Source organism: Tachypleus tridentatus, chromosome 10 (assembly GCF_004210375.1).
Source record: "Tachypleus tridentatus isolate NWPU-2018 chromosome 10, ASM421037v1, whole genome shotgun sequence".
NCBI lineage: Eukaryota > Metazoa > Arthropoda > Merostomata > Xiphosura > Limulidae > Tachypleus > Tachypleus tridentatus.
The window spans coordinates 192012987-192032469 of record NC_134834.1 but is presented as its reverse complement, the minus strand read 5'-3'; the positions used below and the strand labels follow the sequence as shown (position 1 = coordinate 192032469).

Here is a 19483-nt window from a genome sequence, read left to right as displayed (position 1 = left end):
ATAGAGGGGAATTACGGAGACATTCTGACTCTTTATGCACTCCATATCTCTGACAACGGTTTGATTTGTTTGGAATTTCGCGCAAAGCTACACGAGGGTTGTCTGCGATAGACGTCCCTAAGTTAGCAGTATAAGACTAGAGGAAGGCAACTAGTCCTCACTACCTACCGCCAATTCTTCAGCTACTCTTTTATCAAAGAATAATGGGATGAAGTCACATTATAAGGCCCCCACGGCTGAAAAGTAGAACATGTTTGGTGTGACGGGGATTCAGACCCACGACCACCTGGACATGCCTGGCGATGGTTTAAAAAAAAGCATAAATAAAGCAATTCTGTTATAAGAATATGTTGTGGGTTTTAAATTTACGATCATGTATATCTTACTAAAAATCTCAATTCTCTTTGGTAATTATTGTTGTGCTATAAATTCGCTAAAACTCTTCCAAGAAACATTTGAGAGTAATTGTAAATGAATCGTTCTAATATTTTTACAAAAACAAAAGGTAAAAATATCATTAATTGAAATCACACTATTTGGTTTAAAAAAATTGCAAATATTCACATCTTCTATGGTTTAATGAATAATACGCCTGTTGGTGCTTCGTGATTTTCTATATCGATGTTTATTTTTAACACGAAATTATTTTTACCTGAAATAATTATAGTATTATTCATACAAATCTAAAAGTTTAGAATTGGAGTTTATATGTTACGCAAATCATTATAATTTTGCTTCACTGTCTTAACACCACAAACTCGATGTATTTTCCTTTTTAAGTTTACCTCACTTTACTATACGATCCCTCTCCAATAAGTCTTCCTAATTTATAACCATGTTGTAACAAAATTTGTGCCTCAGGCATTATTATCTGAGCAAAGTTTGTTGACGTACTAGGTTGATCGTTAAGTAATTTAACCGGCCATTGGTCCATAGCTAATTATTTGTCCGTTTAACTAATTTTGAGATATTTAAAAACGACAGAATATTTCACGGGCTAATGTGAACTATTAATCAGTATCATTTTTGTTCGTGATTTTAAATTTAATCCTCGATCAAATAATATTGTCATGGATACAGTATTGTGCTTCAATAATATAAATATCGTCTTCGTGGATCTCCACGTCATCATGTGATAAGCATTGTTGGTTAGTCTTCTGCTAGAAAGCTTTATTTTGTTTACTCTTTATGTGTAGCCCAACCATAAAATACTTTCGATGTTTGAATAACATGTGAAATAATGTCGCAGTTAATTATCTATTATTAATCAGCAGCTTAACTGTGTATGTATTTAGTTGTTAATTTCTCTTATTCAGCAAAACGTGAATTTTATTGAAGAAAAAAAATGACATCGATGCCTAATCTATTTACTGATTCACTACTTCTACATAACACCGCGAATACTAGAGGGTTCTCAGGGTGCAACAGTACACTTCTATCATATATGAGGGGTTTCGATTTTGTTTAGTGGTTTCCAGGTCTCCTACTGCAGAAAATTTTCTAGCGTCAGTTGTTATCGAAATACCCGTTGCATTTTAGGTTAGTAGCGATGAGCACATCACAACCAAACTGCTCACTGTACGAGGCCTACTTTGTTTCGCTCTTTCAAGTAGCACAGATGAGCTGTTAATTCAGCGAAACTAGTCTACTGCAGTAAGAATAGCCAATTGAAAACTAGATTAGCCCTTTGCGTCATCTGTTCTTTACCAAAATTCACGTTTTGTTGAGAAAAAAAAGTAGCTAAATAAAATGCTTTATTATAAAAGGATGGTAAAACGATTATTTAGTCTCTAGCTTTCAGAATAACGTTCATCACTTTAGTAACCCAAGGTTTGATGATACGGAAATACAAATATAACGTGGGATAAAGCTCTTTCGTTGACAATATTTTTTTAGAAATTCTTTTTTTTTTCCATTGGCATTTCAGGCGGGCTTAAGTCCCTCGTATTATCACAATTTGTTGCAAAACTAGTAGGGTCTATCTGCCGCTACCCCTAATTTTGAACTGCCAATCAAAGGCAAATGAACTCTTGGGTGCTGTTTACCAACAAATAGTATGACTTACCGGCAACCTTAAAACGTTCCCACGAATGAAAGAGCGAGCATTTTCGACACCAGGTTTCGATCCCCCGACTTTTAGGTTATGAAGCGATCGTCCTAACCATCAGGAAGGAATACTGATATGGTTTGAATAACACACACAAAACCTTTGGAGCCTCGTACTTCAAGTAACACTGTGCATTGAACGATTTTTTTTAAACACAGTACATCTGGCAACCAAAACGTTTTTCTTGAACTACTTTTTCACAAGCATAAAATAAATAAATTATACGGTCATAAAAACAAAGATAAATTGCTTTGTTCATTAAGCGAAAATCTATATAACGAACTACCTATGCTTTCCATATCGTATGGATAAAACCCCTACTTTTAGTGTTCAGAGCTCAGAACATACAGCTTAAATACACATTTGTACAATTTTGTTTTTGAAATCTTTAAAATGCAACCATGTTCTGTCTACCATACGAATATTAATTAAAACATATACACATACCTAGAATGGCTATAACCATCACTTCTAATTTCAACATACTGAGAATTTCCAAAAGCTCTCAGAATTTCACTTTATTTCACGAAGATTAACCTGATTTTATTTCAGTGTAAAGTTTCACTGTCTCAATCTTCGGAAATGAAAAAGCGAAATACTATTATCCACAAACACCTATACCTACAATATCAGAATCTTGCGCAAGACAACTACAGATTTCTATAATAGCCGTCCCTAATTCGCCTCTTCTTTGTGGGTATGTTGGATTTTAGATACTTAGGAGGATCAGGTGCAACAGACCTCTTATTATACCAGTTCTAGGCGTCTAGTGCATGGTGGCCAGCTTGATTTATATTTTTTAAATATATATTCATAGGAGAGGTACTTAGGACTATGTTGTTCATCACGTACGTGGTATCTGTCGAGATCACATAATAAATCATTTTTATGCCAAATTAAAAAAAAAATAATTTAGTGCATTATGCAACAGTCTTATAGATATTGTCTGTGTTTGCATACTTGTGCATAAATGTGAATGAAGTACTGCGGGGTACTTTATAAGCTGAAGTTAAGATTGAATTTTGTATTATGTCTATCCAGGATGGACATGCGTATTCTATTATATGTCTAATGTATGTTTTGTAGATTTTTATTACATTATCAGGTGATGTACCTTGATTTTTACCTGACAGACGTCTTGCACAATTTGCTTTTTCCAGATTCTAGTCAGGATATTGTTAGTATGCTGTATCCACGTTAATTTGATATCGTAAGTTAATCCTAAAAATTGAACCAAAGTAGTAGTCTGTAAAATTGATCCATTCATGTATAACTTTGGTGGATCTTTTTTCAGTTTATTTAATCTGGTGAATGGTATTACTTGGTTTTTCAGAATATTTATTTTTATTCTATATCTCTAGCAGTATTCTTCTAAACTATTCAGGACTGGTTAGAGGTTCGTTGCTGCTATTGGAGGAGTGGGGACACTTTTCCAGACCGCTACATCGTCAGCAAATTGTGATGCAAAACCTTTAGGTCCGACAGTGGTATATTACTGACATACATGATACACCCTTGTGCTAATTAATTGTAACAAGACGGAAAATTACGATTTTTTCAATTTTTTGCATCTTATTTCTGAGAATCCAAACATTACTCACAAATTAATACATGATATGACCGCCTTTATTTTTCAGGAGATCATTAATCCGCTTTGGCATTGAGTCCACGAGTTGTCTGCAATCTTTACTAATTTTTGATCGCGGTACCCACCTCAATTATGGCCTTAATTAGCTTATCTTTCGTAGTACAGTCTTTTCCCCGAGGCCTGGCATGGCCAAGCGTGTTAAGGCGTGCGACTCGTAATCTGAGGGTTGCGGGTTCGCATCCCCGTCGCGCCAAACATGCTCGCCCTTTCAGCCGTGGGGACGTTATAATGTTATAGTCAATACCACTATTCGTTGGTAAAAGAGTAGCCCGAGAGTTGGCGGTGGGTGCTGATGACTAGCTGCCTTCCCTCTAGTCTTACACTACTAAATTAGGGACGGCTAGCACAGATAGCTTTGTTTTGTTTGTTTGTTTTGGAATTTCGCAAATTTTGGAATCTGTGCTAGCACAGATAGCAATCGAGTAGCTTTGTGCGAAATTAAAAAACAAACAAACTTTTCCCCGAAGTCTTTCTTTACAAATCGCCCAAAGATTTTCAATAAGATTAAAGTCTGGAGAGTTTCCAGGCCAGTCCAGTCCAGCTCCTTTATTTGCGTTGTAGTCATAAAATTCTTCACAAATTTCGATATGTGGCACGGAGCCAGATCTTGCTGGAAAATGCTAGATCCATCTGGAAATCTCTTTTTGAATTCTGGAACGACTCTTCTCTGCAAAACTTCGATGTACTGTAATCCTCGCATCATACTTTCTACGATATGTAAGCTGATAGTAGCTGAAAAAGCCTCAAAACATCTTCTTCAAGGGATGTTTTACGAACTGATTGACGTGAGATTCTCGAAGTTTCTCACCTGGAGATCTGTGAACATGCAGACTTCTTTGACCCTGTACGAAGAAATGAGTCTCGTCACTGAATAACACCTTCCTCCATTGTGCTTGCGTCCAGTTCTTGTATTTCAGACCCCATTGATACCGTTTTTTCTTCATTGAGTTGGTAAGAAGTTGTTTTTTTACTGGTCTCCTTGCCCTTCTAACGCAATTTCGAATGACGTAATATTCCTCAAAATTTCGTCATGTATCCCAAAAATAGATCGACCGTACTGCAAAACACAGCTAATGACACCGCCTGTGTGAAAAAAATGACTATCAAAGGAAATCAGCGGGTCCAACGAGCCTACATCGGCCGCCATGCTGAACATTTTGTAAAATGACCATTTGTTTCAATTAATTTGCACAAGGGTGTAAATAAGATAGGGTTGACTACCCCTCCCTGTGGGGTTCTTGCCTCAGGTGAAAAGATCGTGAGTGGGCCCCATTCACATCTACTTTACACGTTCTGTTATCCAGAAAGTTAGATAGCCAGCGAATAATTTCCTGGATTTACCATTTCCGTTAACCGGTGACGTCCTCCGTTATGCCAGACCGTGTCGAATGCTTTCTCACTGTCGAGAAAGCAAGCTACAGCACATTCGTTCTTGTTAAAACTGTCTGTAATTGTTTCAGTTAATCTGATTATGTGGTCTGTAGTTTGTCTATATTTTCTAAATTGTTTTGAATTTCGAGAAATTTTATATTTACTTCTAGGTATGTGGATAGTCGATTATTAATTATTTTTTTCTAATATTTTTCTGATGCAACTGGTTAGGCTAATCGGCCGGTAATCGTTTGGTTTATTTGTTGGCTTTCCTTCTTTCTGAAACATGAAAATTATTGCTTTCTTCCAATAAACAGGGTAACTGTATATATATATTTTTCTCTACAAGTGGGTTTTCTCGACATCACTGATTATTATTTCATCACGGCGATTGTATGAGAAGTGTAAGTCTTTGTGTTTTCTTTATGTATTTGTACTTATCTGTTATCATTATGTCTGAACTAGCATACCTTACACCACTATTAACAGTACACGCTCAGTTACCTCTTTCGTTCTTTGTGAACCTAACGATGACCGAAGAAGGTCGAAACGTTGTTCGCTCCTCTACGTAAAAAATTTTCTCAACTCAAACGAGCCGTTTTTACATATATCGAAGTGTTTATTGTTTATTTTGAATTTCGCGCAAAGCTACACGAGGGCTATCTGCGCCAGCCGTCCCTAATTTAGCAACGTAAGACTAGAGGGAAGGCAGCTAGTAATCACTACCCACCGCCAACTCCTGGGTTATTCTTTTAACAACGAATAGTGGGATTATAACGCCCCACGGCTGTAAGGGCGAGCATGTTTGGTGTAACGGGAATTCGAACCCGCGACCCTCAGGTTATGAGTCGAGTGCCTTAACCACCTGGCCAATTCAGAAGTGACAGACTAGAGGTAAGGCAACCAGCTTTCTAGTTTATTTTCACCAAAAAAACGTGGGATCGAACGTTACAGTCTAACGCCCCCAAAACTCGTTTTTGAAAGGACAAATGTTTATAAAGGAGGATTCGAACCTCCCAACCCGCAGGTTGCGAACTAAGCGTTTTATCCGCTAGACCACAAGCTACATGAGACGTACTCAAAGAAAAATGTTATAGCTTATTACTTTGTATGTATTAAATCAGCTACAGGCGTTTAACAGCAAATATGTTATTAGTGTGAGAAAAAAAAAGCGAAATAAATAAACAAGTCTCTCGGTCAGATTTTGTCTATTTTATAGGATTTTATTAATATACAAGCACAGAAATAAAAAGTAAAGAAAGTTTTCATACAACGGTAGACGAAATGATCACCATCTGTACTTATAACATCCCTTAAAACAATAATAAGATCTGTAGTCTATCACCAGGAATAATAATTCTTATTTACATTAGAAGAAAAATTGGAATGGTGAACGTTTATGGGTGAGAACAGTAGTAGATCAACCGTGGCATATTTTGTTTTTACGTCTGGTTTGGAAGTCTACTACAATATATACATAAAACAATTTTAAGTTATCATAAACAATTATATAATTATATGTTATCTCTATAAAGAATCAATAACCATATAAATAGGCAGTGCAGAATTTTACGAATATTTTAAGATATGCCAAGAAATTGAAAAACATTTTCGACTAAGAAAAATCCAATATTAAAAAAGGGCTGTAACTTTGGTGATCACAATTCTGGTAAGCTTTTAACTTAAAACTGAGTAATTCCCAAAAATTTGTATTGAATACAAATATCAGATATAATATGGACTTGACTTTCAAACAAAATCAAGAGGCAACATGAGATAAAAGGTTGACAAACAAACCAAGAACCAACATTGTTTTTTTTTAAGATTTCTAAAGTGCAGTATAATGTATTTGAGAAGGACAATTATATAAATAAAACAAACCCAAAAACCCAAATTTTCACAAGTGATAAAACAAAAAACACTTTTACTTTATGGTAATAATTGTTACTTCTTTGAAAATGGCATTCTCTGGGTGGTTCCACTCAGGTGAAAAATTCAGTGTAGTTAAAAAATTATTTCTTTGAATCGGTGAGTTAAAGAAGATAAAACGAAAAGCAGTGTATCTACAGAAGATAGGGCTTTTATCTTCTTCACCTAAACCATTCACTTTATAATAATTCGTTAACATACATTGATATTAAAGTTTGAGAAACAAGTTTAAAAGTCTTTCTTTACCATAGTTTTCACACTTTACATAACTCATGTGGGTATTATCATTAACTGGAATGAAACAAGTTTTCTTCAATCATGTAAACATTCATTTCTTGTTTTATTAGTGCTTAATTTCTAGAAAAAAGCTTCTAGGTTCCTGTTGATGGATACAGATAGAAGATATTTTGAAATATGAGGAGATAATTTAAATATTAATAAAACTACTACCTTGGATGAGCCTGGAAAGAGGTAAAATAGACAAATTTTCAATGCAACTGAGTCAGTCTTATAAGTGATAACATCTTTTAAACCAAAAACAACAGGTTTTGGATCTCTATTTCAGCAGATATTATGGAACATAAACACTGATTTTACTAAATACGGGTAACATTATTTTAAGTAATTAAATATGGTTATTCAAAATTGATTACTATTATTAACAAACACTTTCTTTTTCATTACATAAATACCACATCTATGCTATACCTAAACATTAAAATTGCATTAATTTTACAATTCATTTTAGGGCAAGTTTTTTGTATTATTTTTCCTTTCATAGTAGTAATTCTAATACACACAATTTATTATAGTAGTAATAAATTATATCATATGTTTTTTATACTTGCTAACAGCAGTAAAGTACCCACAAGTTGTCAGGATCAAACATCATAAATACAGAGGGCAGAAGGGGGACATGTCCCCACCCCCAATTTTTCTAGTTAATGCACATACACTGTTATTAACCTCTATTTTAGACTGGATTAGATTATGTTTTTATTATAACTAAGTCTTTAATGTCTTTCTATAGTTATGTTAGTTTAAAATTTATAGTCTGAGGTATTTCTAACAAACTCATATTACTCAAATTTACTAAGAAAATCTTAAAGTATTATACAAAAAAATATTTGTACACAGTTCTCCAGTCATGAAAATCCACAAAAAGTGGTAAAATTGTGATAAAGTCTTTGCAACACAATATTCCAAGTCAAACTTGGGCATGTGCTTGATCTATTATAAAGATCTGTTGCTGTTTTGACCATCAACAGTAAAGATAAGAGTACTTTATTAAGGGTAATAGAAGCAACTGGAAACAAATTATGTTAAAAACTACTCCAGATGAAACATACTCTTGTTTTAACACTTTCTTTTAAACAGTAGATGAAAAGGGTAAACATTTAGAATACAAGATAATAATAGATAAATGCTGAACAAAGTATTTTAACAATTCGTCAACTATGAATAAAAACAGATCATATCAAATTAAAATTACATACAATTATATTCAGAGAACAAATATCAGTTGTAAAAACAATGACATGTTTATGGATTCTCCTGACAGCTGTTAAACTCTTTTTGGTTAATAATTTATGAAAATCAACCAAAACATACCAAGCATAAATCCATTCCATCTGTCTTGTCTTGATGTGTATCATGCAGTCAATTCCAAACTGAATTCCAAGTCTGTATCACACACTCAGTTATGAACTAAATTCTCTGTGTGTATTCTACAGTCAATCATAAACTACATTCTCTTGTCTGTATCCCACAGTCAATCATGAACTGCATTCTATATCTGGATCCCATAGTCAATCATGAATCAAATGCCAAGACTGTATGCTACAGCCATTCATGACCCAAATTTTGAGTCTGTATTATAGTCAATCAAGAACCAAGTTTTGAGTCTGTATTACAGTCAATCAAGAACCAAGTTTTGAGTCTGCATTACAGTCAATTAAGAACCAAGTTTTGAGTCTGCATTACAGTAAATCAAGAACCAAGTTTTAAGTCTGTATTACAGTAAATCAAGAACCAAGTTTTGAGTCTGCATTACAGTCAATCAAGAACCAAGTTTTGAGCCTGTATTACAGTCAATCAAGAACCAAGTTTTGAGTCTGCATTACAGTAAATCAAGAACCAAGTTTTGAGCCTGTATTACAGTCAATCAAGAACCAAGTTTTGAGTCTGCATTACAGTAAATCAAGAACCAAGTTTTGAGTATGTATTACAGTCAATCAAGAACCAAGTTTTGAGCCTGTATTATAGTCAATCAAAAACCAAGTTTTGAGCCTGTATTATAGTCAATCAAAACCAAGTTTTGAGCCTATATTACAGTCAATCAAGAACCAAGTTTTGAGTCTGTAATTCATTAACAAAATTTCAGATCTTCTCAAAATTCCATTTAGTACATGTTTCCCTGTTTTCATTCTTTTCACATTCTACACAGATTATATTGTTACTTGTTTTGCTCCTAATTTACAATAACAGTACTTTTTTGCTATAATTTTAGCTTTATTAATTTTACAAATTCAGTTTTATTTCTTTTACTTAGTTTATCTTTTATTTCAAAACAACTGGCCTGCATCTGATTTGTATAGAGAAGTATCAATCAGACACAAAACACTGACATGAAAAGACCAATGACTTCAGATACAGTAGTTAACAGATCAATAATACAATAAACATCATGCAGTTTCTAATCAACCTAATGGTGAAAACTTTAAAAAATTCACAGCCAAAAAACAATTTACAAACCAAAAGAAATCACAAACACTCACCAATAACAAACTTGCAAACAGCAGTTTATAAGCACAAAGAAGAGTTTTTGTTGGTGGCAGAACATACTGCATATTTTGACAGAACAATAGTTTGTCTTCTTGCACTACTGACACCTGAAGATGACAAAACAATGTTCTGTCAAAACATGCAGCATGTTCCACCATCACTTTGAAAAAAAAACACTCTTATTTATCTTTATAAACCATTGTTTGCCCGTCTGTTTTGTTTTGTTTTTACAAGTACACACTTACTAAGTAATTTTAAATTAACATTTCTAAACTATATACATCATATTTAGATAAACAAGTTGTTTCTCTATACACCAATATACTCAATGTTAGTTTACATACATTTTATAAGACAAAATGTTGAAAATAAATCATGCTTTACCACAACTTTAGTTTATTTTTTTATATAGTGCCTTACAATCATGTTCACACTTTAACTTTTATTTTTCAATCAATATTTTAATTCTTCAAGATAAAGTTTCCTTTTTTCTCAGCTTGATAACACTTTACTCCATTTACCAATACATATAACAAACAATCTATTTTCAGAAATGTCCAGTGACTATGAAAGTTCATATAAATGTAAGAAATTCTATTTCAGAGTCATCGAGCTTTCCTTGGAGTTTGAATACAAGTAAACAATGAAACAGCATGGCTTTCAGTCATTATTTTACCAATATATATATATGGATAAATGTGAAGACTGATGTGACGTGTTAAATTTTAACAAATAGTATATCAAGTTAGTTTCCGAGAACACTGTTTACTAATGTTGACTATCTGTTCACTATCATTTCTCACCAAAAATTGAGAATAATAAAAACTAAAACATTTGCATTATATTAATACCTTTAAATTAACTTTAAATAATTAATCTTTTCAAAAATATTCAATTATTAAGTAATTTCAACTTCACTGTCCAAGTGCGACCAGGAACCTTGTTACTAAATATACTAACAAAACGTACACGTGTATATTTATGATCATTATAGTAAAACTAATATTATACGAAAAACTACGAAGGTTAGGAAACGTTAGAAGTGCTTAATATTTAGTGATTTTATGATAATATTCCTCTTTATACGTTCCAGTGTTTCAATTCACATACTTTATGATTTGTAATTCCTCGATTAAGATTTCAAGGGTTACATAAACTTGTAACAGTTTCTTCAGAACTATCTACAAGTTCAGTTACAAAGATATCTGTAGAGGGTGTTTCGTTGTAATAAGTACTTTTTTATACGCTAAAGTTGATAAATACAAGTACACAAGAATTGTAGGAAATTAATTTCATGGAGTCTTAAACATAATTTTATTTATAACAGTCACACATTTTTAAGCCACAAGGAAACAAATATTAAATGTGAATTTCCACCAAATGTAGTTTAAATTACATGTAAGAGGACATGGTATTAAACTACTGTCACCTACTATGGACAAATCGAGATATATGTACTTTTATGATTTTTTTCTAAAAACATAAGTTATGTTGTTTATTTAAAATCATTTCCTAGTTACAAACAAAAACATTCTCATATGGGGTTTATAATCTGATCATATAGGGCCCTTCATAACTTTTGGTAGAGAATATGTTCAGATATAGCTCAGAAATTTGTGTGTGGTTAACTTACAACAGAATTTTATTATGAAGCTGTGGTTTCAACCTGGCTGAAATTATTTAAGAGTGGATGACAAGAAATACAAGATATACCTGTTAAACAGCATGAAATACAGAACAATAAACACCACCAAATTTCATGGATATCACACAGTACTGACCAGGAAATGTCAATATTTGACACATGATTAGGGTCAGAAGCTTTCTCACTCGTCAACACTTTAATAATTATCAGTAAATCTCTGAACATGATTTCAACAGCTATATACAAAGAACAACTTGTTTTACAAAGGAAAATGCTAAAAACACACAAAGATTCATGACAGTTATCATGAAGTCTACTCCTAGCACCTTACCAACCTTTTCACATCATACAAATTACTGTTACAAACAACAAAAATTTACAACTACAAATTGAAAGTTACTGGAGAATGTTATAAGCAACTGTTTCTTGTGACTTGGGTATATGAAAATTATCCATTGTTTTAAGAAGCATTAGTTCCCATAAATCACACGGACCATCTCCAGCAAATACATGTACGTAACCAACTTCCCATTAATTTTATAGCAATGATTATAGTGCATTGGCCACCTGACTAACTTTGAAGTTAGGTCAGTTTACAAACAGGAAATGGTTAGCTGGAATAAGGGTTTTGTTTGGACATATACAAACAAGTAAAGTACTAGGAGCTTAAATAGTTAACTGAGACACCAATGGCCTCCTAATTTGCGATCCTAAAATCAGAAAAGACTAGTAATTTCTAGGAAAATGTTATTTAAAATATCTCCTTTCTCTCACTCTTGAGGGCCTAAAAATTCAAGAATCACTGTGATAAGTAACAAAGCTAGCATTTGGAACTTTTTTTGTTCTTTACTTGATATATGACCTTTGTAAACTTCACAGATTCAGAAGTAAAAAAAAATCAAAGGAGCTACTTAAGAGTTAACGAGTTTCTACCTACACTGTTCCTTATAAAGTAACTTTTACAGTCTTAGAGATTTAATAAGTTTGATTTTTTTGTTAGGTAATACAGATACAAAATAAAAAAAGGCTATTAGTGTCAAAACATTTTCAAATTGTTTGACTTATAGGAAAATGAATATAAAACAACAAATATGAGTAGCTAAGTGTAAGTAATTTCATATTAAGACACTCAAATCAGATTAGTGCAAAAATATAAAGTGCATAATATACATGTATGAAAAAACTCCAAAATGTATCAGATACATTTAGCTAACATATTTAACAAAACGTTTTACAGTAAAACGTACAAGAAAACACTAGCTTGGCACTCAAGTTTCTGACTTTTCTCCCCTACAAAGCATCTTTTTGTTAGAGCTAATAATGATATGGAACATTTGCTAAAAAAGGTTCAATTCTGAACAAAACTGTTGCTAGTTTCAGAAATGTTTGATTAAATAAAGGGAACAATAACCATGATTATAGTACTTACATAACTTAAAGAAACTTAGTTCTGTATAAGCAAGCAAGGTTTTTCAAACATGATAAAATATAAACAAAATTATAAAAGGTATTCGAAGAAACATATATATAAACATATCAGATGACAGTGATCTAAATACCACTGGCCCATATACTCTCAAATAAATATGAAACTTCAAAATAAGGAGATATTAATTGGAGAGGAAGAACAAGACGCACAATGATCTTTTCTCACTTTTAAGCAGTACAGTTAAGGTTCACGAACAACACAAGTTTGTTGCCAAAGGCTTAAGAACAAACCAGCCAATCCTGGTCTGTAACCATTAGTAACATGATGATGTTGGTTTGTGAGATTAGGACAAAGAGAAGAAGGATGAAGAAAGGTGAGCAAATAGAGGAAACATACTGTACTTTTACCCTTAATCTTAAAAATAGAAATTATCCATCCAGATGGAGATAAGCTCCCTATCATGTATTCTTTAATAGACGTCTTATGTTTAGGGTTGGCCATCTTCAGGCAGTAATTACTACATGTCCAACAGTGCAGTTAGATCTTGACACACTGAACTGCCTTCTTGCTCTGCTTTACGTGGAACATTCATGATGGTTCTCTCTGAAAAAAGGTGGGTTTTTTTCATTAAAACAATAGCCTAGTTTTAGGCTATGAGTACTTTTTTTTCTTTCAGTAGATCTAGGTGTTCCTGGGCAGAAAGTGTTATTTACTAATTGCTTATGCCTAAAGTAAATGGTAAAGACCTATTTTTCTCTTCAAACTTTGCTTTTGTGACCTGGGAGCATATAAGGAAAACACAATGGGAGACTATATTTGTGGACTGATACGTGAAAGTGATTTACATTATAGTAGCAAATCTCGAAAAACTACTCACTTCTAAACATTTTTGTTCATTTTTGTATAACTTTAGTATAAATACATGTAAATCTTGATTCATATGTTTTTTTATTCAGACCTTATGTAAATGAAAATGTGCAAATTTGCCCATTTTTACATAGAAAATAGGTTAATTTCTAAATTTCATTATCCAGGTCACAAAAGCAAAGTTTGAAGGGAAAATGGCCATTTTCTGTACTTTTACAACATAAGCAATCAAGAAATAACACATACTATCCAGGAACAAAATTTATGTTACATAGTGTTATCTGAGTCTACACAACATTCACAGAGTTCACTATCTCTAATGGCACAGTTGTCATAAGTCTTGCAATTACCACAAGCTCCCACATCATATGATAAAAGTATCAAAATCCTTACAGTGCCCATACAATCTGATCTGACAGTACAGTGGTCACAGTTATCTTGTTATGAAGATAATTAATTATGCGTGTGTGTGTGTTGGTATTCATCACCTACAGTTGGTTGGATCAGTTACTAAAATAATGTGGTGATAGTCTAAATAAATTACTAAGTATGTCAGAGATTAAAATATACTTTTTTATAACACTAATGATATAAAGAAATGTTTGTATGTCATTTTTATTGTGTCCAGATTTGTTTTCACTTTCATTCTGAATCACTGTAATGTTAGATAACTCACATCTTTAATTCATTACTTCCCAAGTGAAAAGAATACTGATTACTCACTTTTTGACTCAGTTCTTCTCAAGTGAAAAGGTTACTGATTACTCACTTTTTGACTCAGTTTTTCTCAAGTGAAAGACTGATTACTCACTTTTGACTCAGTTCCTCCCAAGTGAAAGACTGATTACTCACATTTTAACTCATATCTTTCCAAGTGAAAAACCTACTGATTACTCACTTTTTGACTCATTTCTTATCCAGTGTTAAGGATATTCATAATTTACTTTTAGATACATTAAAGACTACTAATTTCTCATTTTCAACTCATTACTTACTAAGTGATAAAGCTATTCAATATCTACTTTTGGATTCACCATTTTTTGGGTAAAAAGGCTATTAATTCCACACATTCTGATAATTATTTATTGGATTTGTAAATAATTTATTAATAGTTGTTCAACTCACTTTTTTCTCTCTATTCTGCTAATGTTAGAAGGCAGCTCCCGAGATCTTGGGAGCTGTAGCTGCTGGCCCACTGCTTCCCCCCGTGGCCTCTCTTTTTCTGCAGCTAACGCACGTTCTCTCTGTAACCTAAATTTCAAAAGTGAAACAAACTAAGGATTGATATTTTTTATTATGGATTATATTGTAATACATAGAAAATATTTTATTAAAAAATGGTTACTTATGTTCAGAGAACTTAAGTCTACATAGAAAAATAACATTCTGTGAAACACACAAAACAATTTTTATTTGCAGTATGCATTTATAGTATTTTTTAGTTTCTAGTGTAAGTTGTTAAATTAAAAACTATTTCAAATAAAATAAACAAGTTATAACAATAAAGACAAAAAGACAAAGGTAGCTGTAATAGGAGAAGTGCAAGTCCCACTTTTACATCAAGAGGATGGCGGGTACCTGAGGGAGTAACAAGGTAGAGGAGATTAAAGGTTGCTGCCCAGTGGGGGGTATGCTCTGAGTACATGTGGACTGTTAAACTTATACAAATTACCACCAAAAGCAGGTTGAACTGCGCAGGAATAGTTCCACACAGTGATACCAGAAGAACAGATATTTCATGAATTACAGCCAGTATGTAGAGAATGTCTCTAGGATGTTACCCAAAACAACTAATGTTGGCTTGCCCCAGTATGAACATAGGCCATTTCTCACATTAGCTCTGCACTCTTGTGATGATAAAAATGTCTACTTTATAATATCACGTTAATATTCATACAGGTGTGACAGGAATATGTTCACAGATTTATAATGCTAAAATTTAGGGAATGATTCCTCACATCTACACAAAGTTAAAATTATGTGATTAAACAAACTTTTTTGTGTGGCTTATCAGTGGCTCAGAAATCTGAAGCCTCATAATGCTAAAAATTGGGTTTCAATACTTGCAGTGGACAGAGTGCAGACAGCCAACCATGTGGCTTTGTGCATAATAACAAACAAATAAAATCCACTTATATAATAAACAATATTTGATTCATGTTACATGTATTACAGTTTGACTAAACTTATAGCATAATTTGTTGCACACACATAAATTACACTATGTAACAACATTTTTACTTTTTCTTGTTCCTGGACAGAAAGTGTTATTTCCTAATTGCTTACACCTAAAGTAAATGGAAAAAAAAACTTTTCTCTTCAAACTTTGCTTTTGTGACATGTGACGTATAAAGAAAACATGATGAGAGACTATATTTGGGGGCTGATATGTGAAAGTGATTTACATTACAGTCGCAAATCTCGAAAAATTACACTTCTAAACATTTTTGTATTACTTTAGTATAAATACATGTAAATATTGATTCATATGTTGTTTTATTCAGACCTTATGTAAATGAAAATGTGCAAATTTGCCCGTTTTTACATAGAAAATAGGTTAATTTCTAAATTTCATTATCCAGGTCACAAAAGCAAAGTTTGAAGGGAATAATGATCATTTTCTGCACTTTTACAACATAAGCAATTAATAAATAACACATACTATCCAGGAACAAAATTTATGTTACATAGCGTTATCTTTGTACTAGTTTAATTTTCAAGCTATGTATTCTTGAAAAGGACTGTTTTACATGTTAAAAATTATTTAAATTTTGAATATATACCCTATGCATTACATTAATTAAAGTTAATACAAAACAGTTTGATTTCATGTTTTTCATACAAATTATTCATACATTAATTTTCCAGTTACATAGTCCTGAAAAGAGCTTTTTTATATTCATCTAAAGAATTCAAAATTCTAGATACTTATACCATGCATTGTACTAATTAAATACAATATTTTCAAACAAATAGTTTTTTTATATAAACAGCATGACTCCTTGAAGTTGAATTTTTCAATCCATAATTATCTGTATATCACTGTTTTCATTCTTAAGTGATTATAACATTTTTATAGTTTTACCTCTATAAAAGCTTGTTTATTCTAATTAACAATTGCCAGAATGTTGCCTAAGAATGCAGCTCAACTTCTGGTCAGAGATTCATATAGTAAATGCTTAGAATATATCTAGTATTTAAAGTAGGTTACTATACATAGAATAAATCATAATTAAAAGTGGCTGTATTTGTTAATAGTATCAGTGTAGGTGATTTTTCATAAATTCCTAACTATTGTATCTACTTTTATTTGTAAACTATTTTGAAAAGCAGCATACAATCTGATTCTTTTGATAGTTGAAAGTAACATGTAATGCACATGTTTTATAGTGATTATGTTTCATCTATTAGGGAAAACTGTTTTGCAAAACGAATTATATTTGAATTCAGGATTGTTCTATGGAAAGATATACATATAATATTGTTATCCATAAAATAATAAGTACTCCATAACTTATGATTTATGTGTTAAGAAAAACACTACATTTTGGCAGTCTTTAGCTATAATAAGTAATTTCTGGTAGAAGTTAATAACTAGAGAGTAAAATAAAAATGTTATACCATTAATGAAAGCTAGGGTATATTGGTAATTACCAATTGATAAATGTAAGTTTAAACAACTTGACTGCCTGTATATATATATATATATATATATATATAAACACTTTTTTAACATTCTACTGTCTTTAATTAAAGTTTGTTATGGTTCAAGTATCTAGGGTTTTGAATGCTTAAGGTTAATATAAAAAGTCATTTTCAGGACTACATATCTGTAAGATAAACAAGTGTACAAATGTATGTATGTATATGTATATAAACTACAAAGATGAACCATACTTATTTTGTTACCATTAGTTAGTACAATGCATACAAAATATACATAGTATACATAGTTTAAATAATTTATGTTAGTATAAAAAGCAACCTTTGCAGTTGGTATGTTAAATTAACGTATGGATAATTATAAATGGAAAACATGAATTATGCTATGTATTTATAATCAACCTGTGGCACATATTTATTTCAGGCATTAAAATGCTCTATTATTGAATAAATGGTTTTTGTTTGTTTGTTATATGCAGAGTGACAGAATGGGTTCTGTATTTTGACCACTGTGGATGTCAAAACCCACTTTTTTACAAGTCCTCCAGCTTAGCAACTTATTGCTGAGCAATCATGGAGCAAAACAAAATCTTTGTTTTATTATAAAACCACATTGCTATCTGTGCTCTTTCCATCATAGGGAATCAACCTCAACGTTTTGCATTATACTTCTGAAAACTTACTGCTGGCTCACCTGGGGATAATAAATGAATAATGAAATTATAAAACAGAATAGTTATATATGTAAATTGCAAAGTCAAACTATACTGTTTCACCATAAGTTAGTATGTAGAGTTTGAATGCAATATTCAATTAATATGAATATGAAAATATGAAAAATGGTCCTTTTCAGGAATATGCACACTGAATATTTTGTGTAAACCGTATATCAGACAAATTTAATGAAAACTGTTATATAATAAAATAATAATTTTACATATCCAAAATCTTTAGTTTATTATTGAATAATTGGGTATTGAAGTTAAATTTTGAACAAACAATTTTGATTGTAAATAATGCATAACTAATAATGTATCAGGAATTTTTGCACTTGAGGTCAAAGTTTAATATGAATATCAGTCATTACCAATCTGTGGGTCCCATCCTGAAGGTACTTTATAGAACTGTCCACCCACAGGAAGAGGTTCCTAAAATACTTGCCCCTTGGTGATACTTCATGATATTATTGCTCCTGGTAGTAATTTGTATAACTAACAGTTATGACATCACTAGTCACATAAACTCACAGCCTTAAAGCATACCTCTTCATGTCTTCAGGAGCTGGGATCCTTTGGATGAGCAAGTGGAGTGAATACTACTGACATGTTTAAGAGGAAGAAAGTGTGGAAGATTGATACAGGAAAAGTCTTTAGTATATTTGAAACATTTAATTTCAGATGCTTACAAAACTTAATTGATTTGTGCACTTCAAGCAGCATAATATAAAAGAGACAAAATAAATCAATATTAATGTTGTTTAAACATACGTGTGTGTGTGTGTGTGTGTATAGTGAAATTAAATAATTATATCTAAATGAAGTTAAATGAATAAACAAAATCATGAGCAAGGACTTCATTAAAAACAGCAAATCGCAACCTCTGATTAATTATATTATAACCATAAAATTTGTTTAAAACCATAAATCAACACACATTAACATGAAATAAAATATGCAACATATTTTTAAAAAAGGATCCTAAGTTTTGGAGGTGATTGAAGAAGTAGAACCCACATTGCAGTGGGGATACACCATCTGTCAGTCTTATTCTCCAATTTGCTAGTCTCACATAAGAAAATTAGAAATTAGGACAGCGAGATGTGTGTGCTCAAGCTAACAATGTCCCACATCTATATCACCCTTCACTGCCTGCACAGTTATGGGAAGATGACTGCTCTCCCAAGTTTCTTATTTTAACTAAAATATAGGTGTGGGACATTGTAGGCTTGAGCACCCACACCTCGCTCTCCTAACTTCTAATTTTCATATGTTAGACTGGCAAAACAGAGGTTAAGACTGATAGGCAGTGTATCTCCACAAT

General features: G+C 32.2%; 1 protein-coding gene across 15 annotated transcripts in view; it reads right to left on the bottom strand.

Annotated features, from left to right (window-relative positions):
• Positions 1 to 6328: 6328 nt before the first annotated feature.
• The window catches only part of LOC143227850 (calmodulin-binding transcription activator 2-like), a 184771-nt gene continuing 171616 nt past the window's right edge, over positions 6329 to 19483 (bottom strand). For 13 of the 15 annotated variants that reach the window (XM_076459175.1, XM_076459179.1, XM_076459185.1 and 10 more), the window contains 2 exons: positions 14906 to 15031; positions 6329 to 13516 (listed from right to left, as the gene is read on the bottom strand). In XM_076459175.1, coding sequence (XP_076315290.1) covers positions 14930 to 15031 — 102 coding nt within the window. In that variant the 3' untranslated portion in view covers positions 6329 to 13516; positions 14906 to 14929. Of the gene's footprint in view, positions 13517 to 14905; positions 15032 to 19483 lie in introns of those variants that run through there. The other 2 variants (XR_013015107.1, XM_076459176.1) reach the window with 2 other exon arrangements.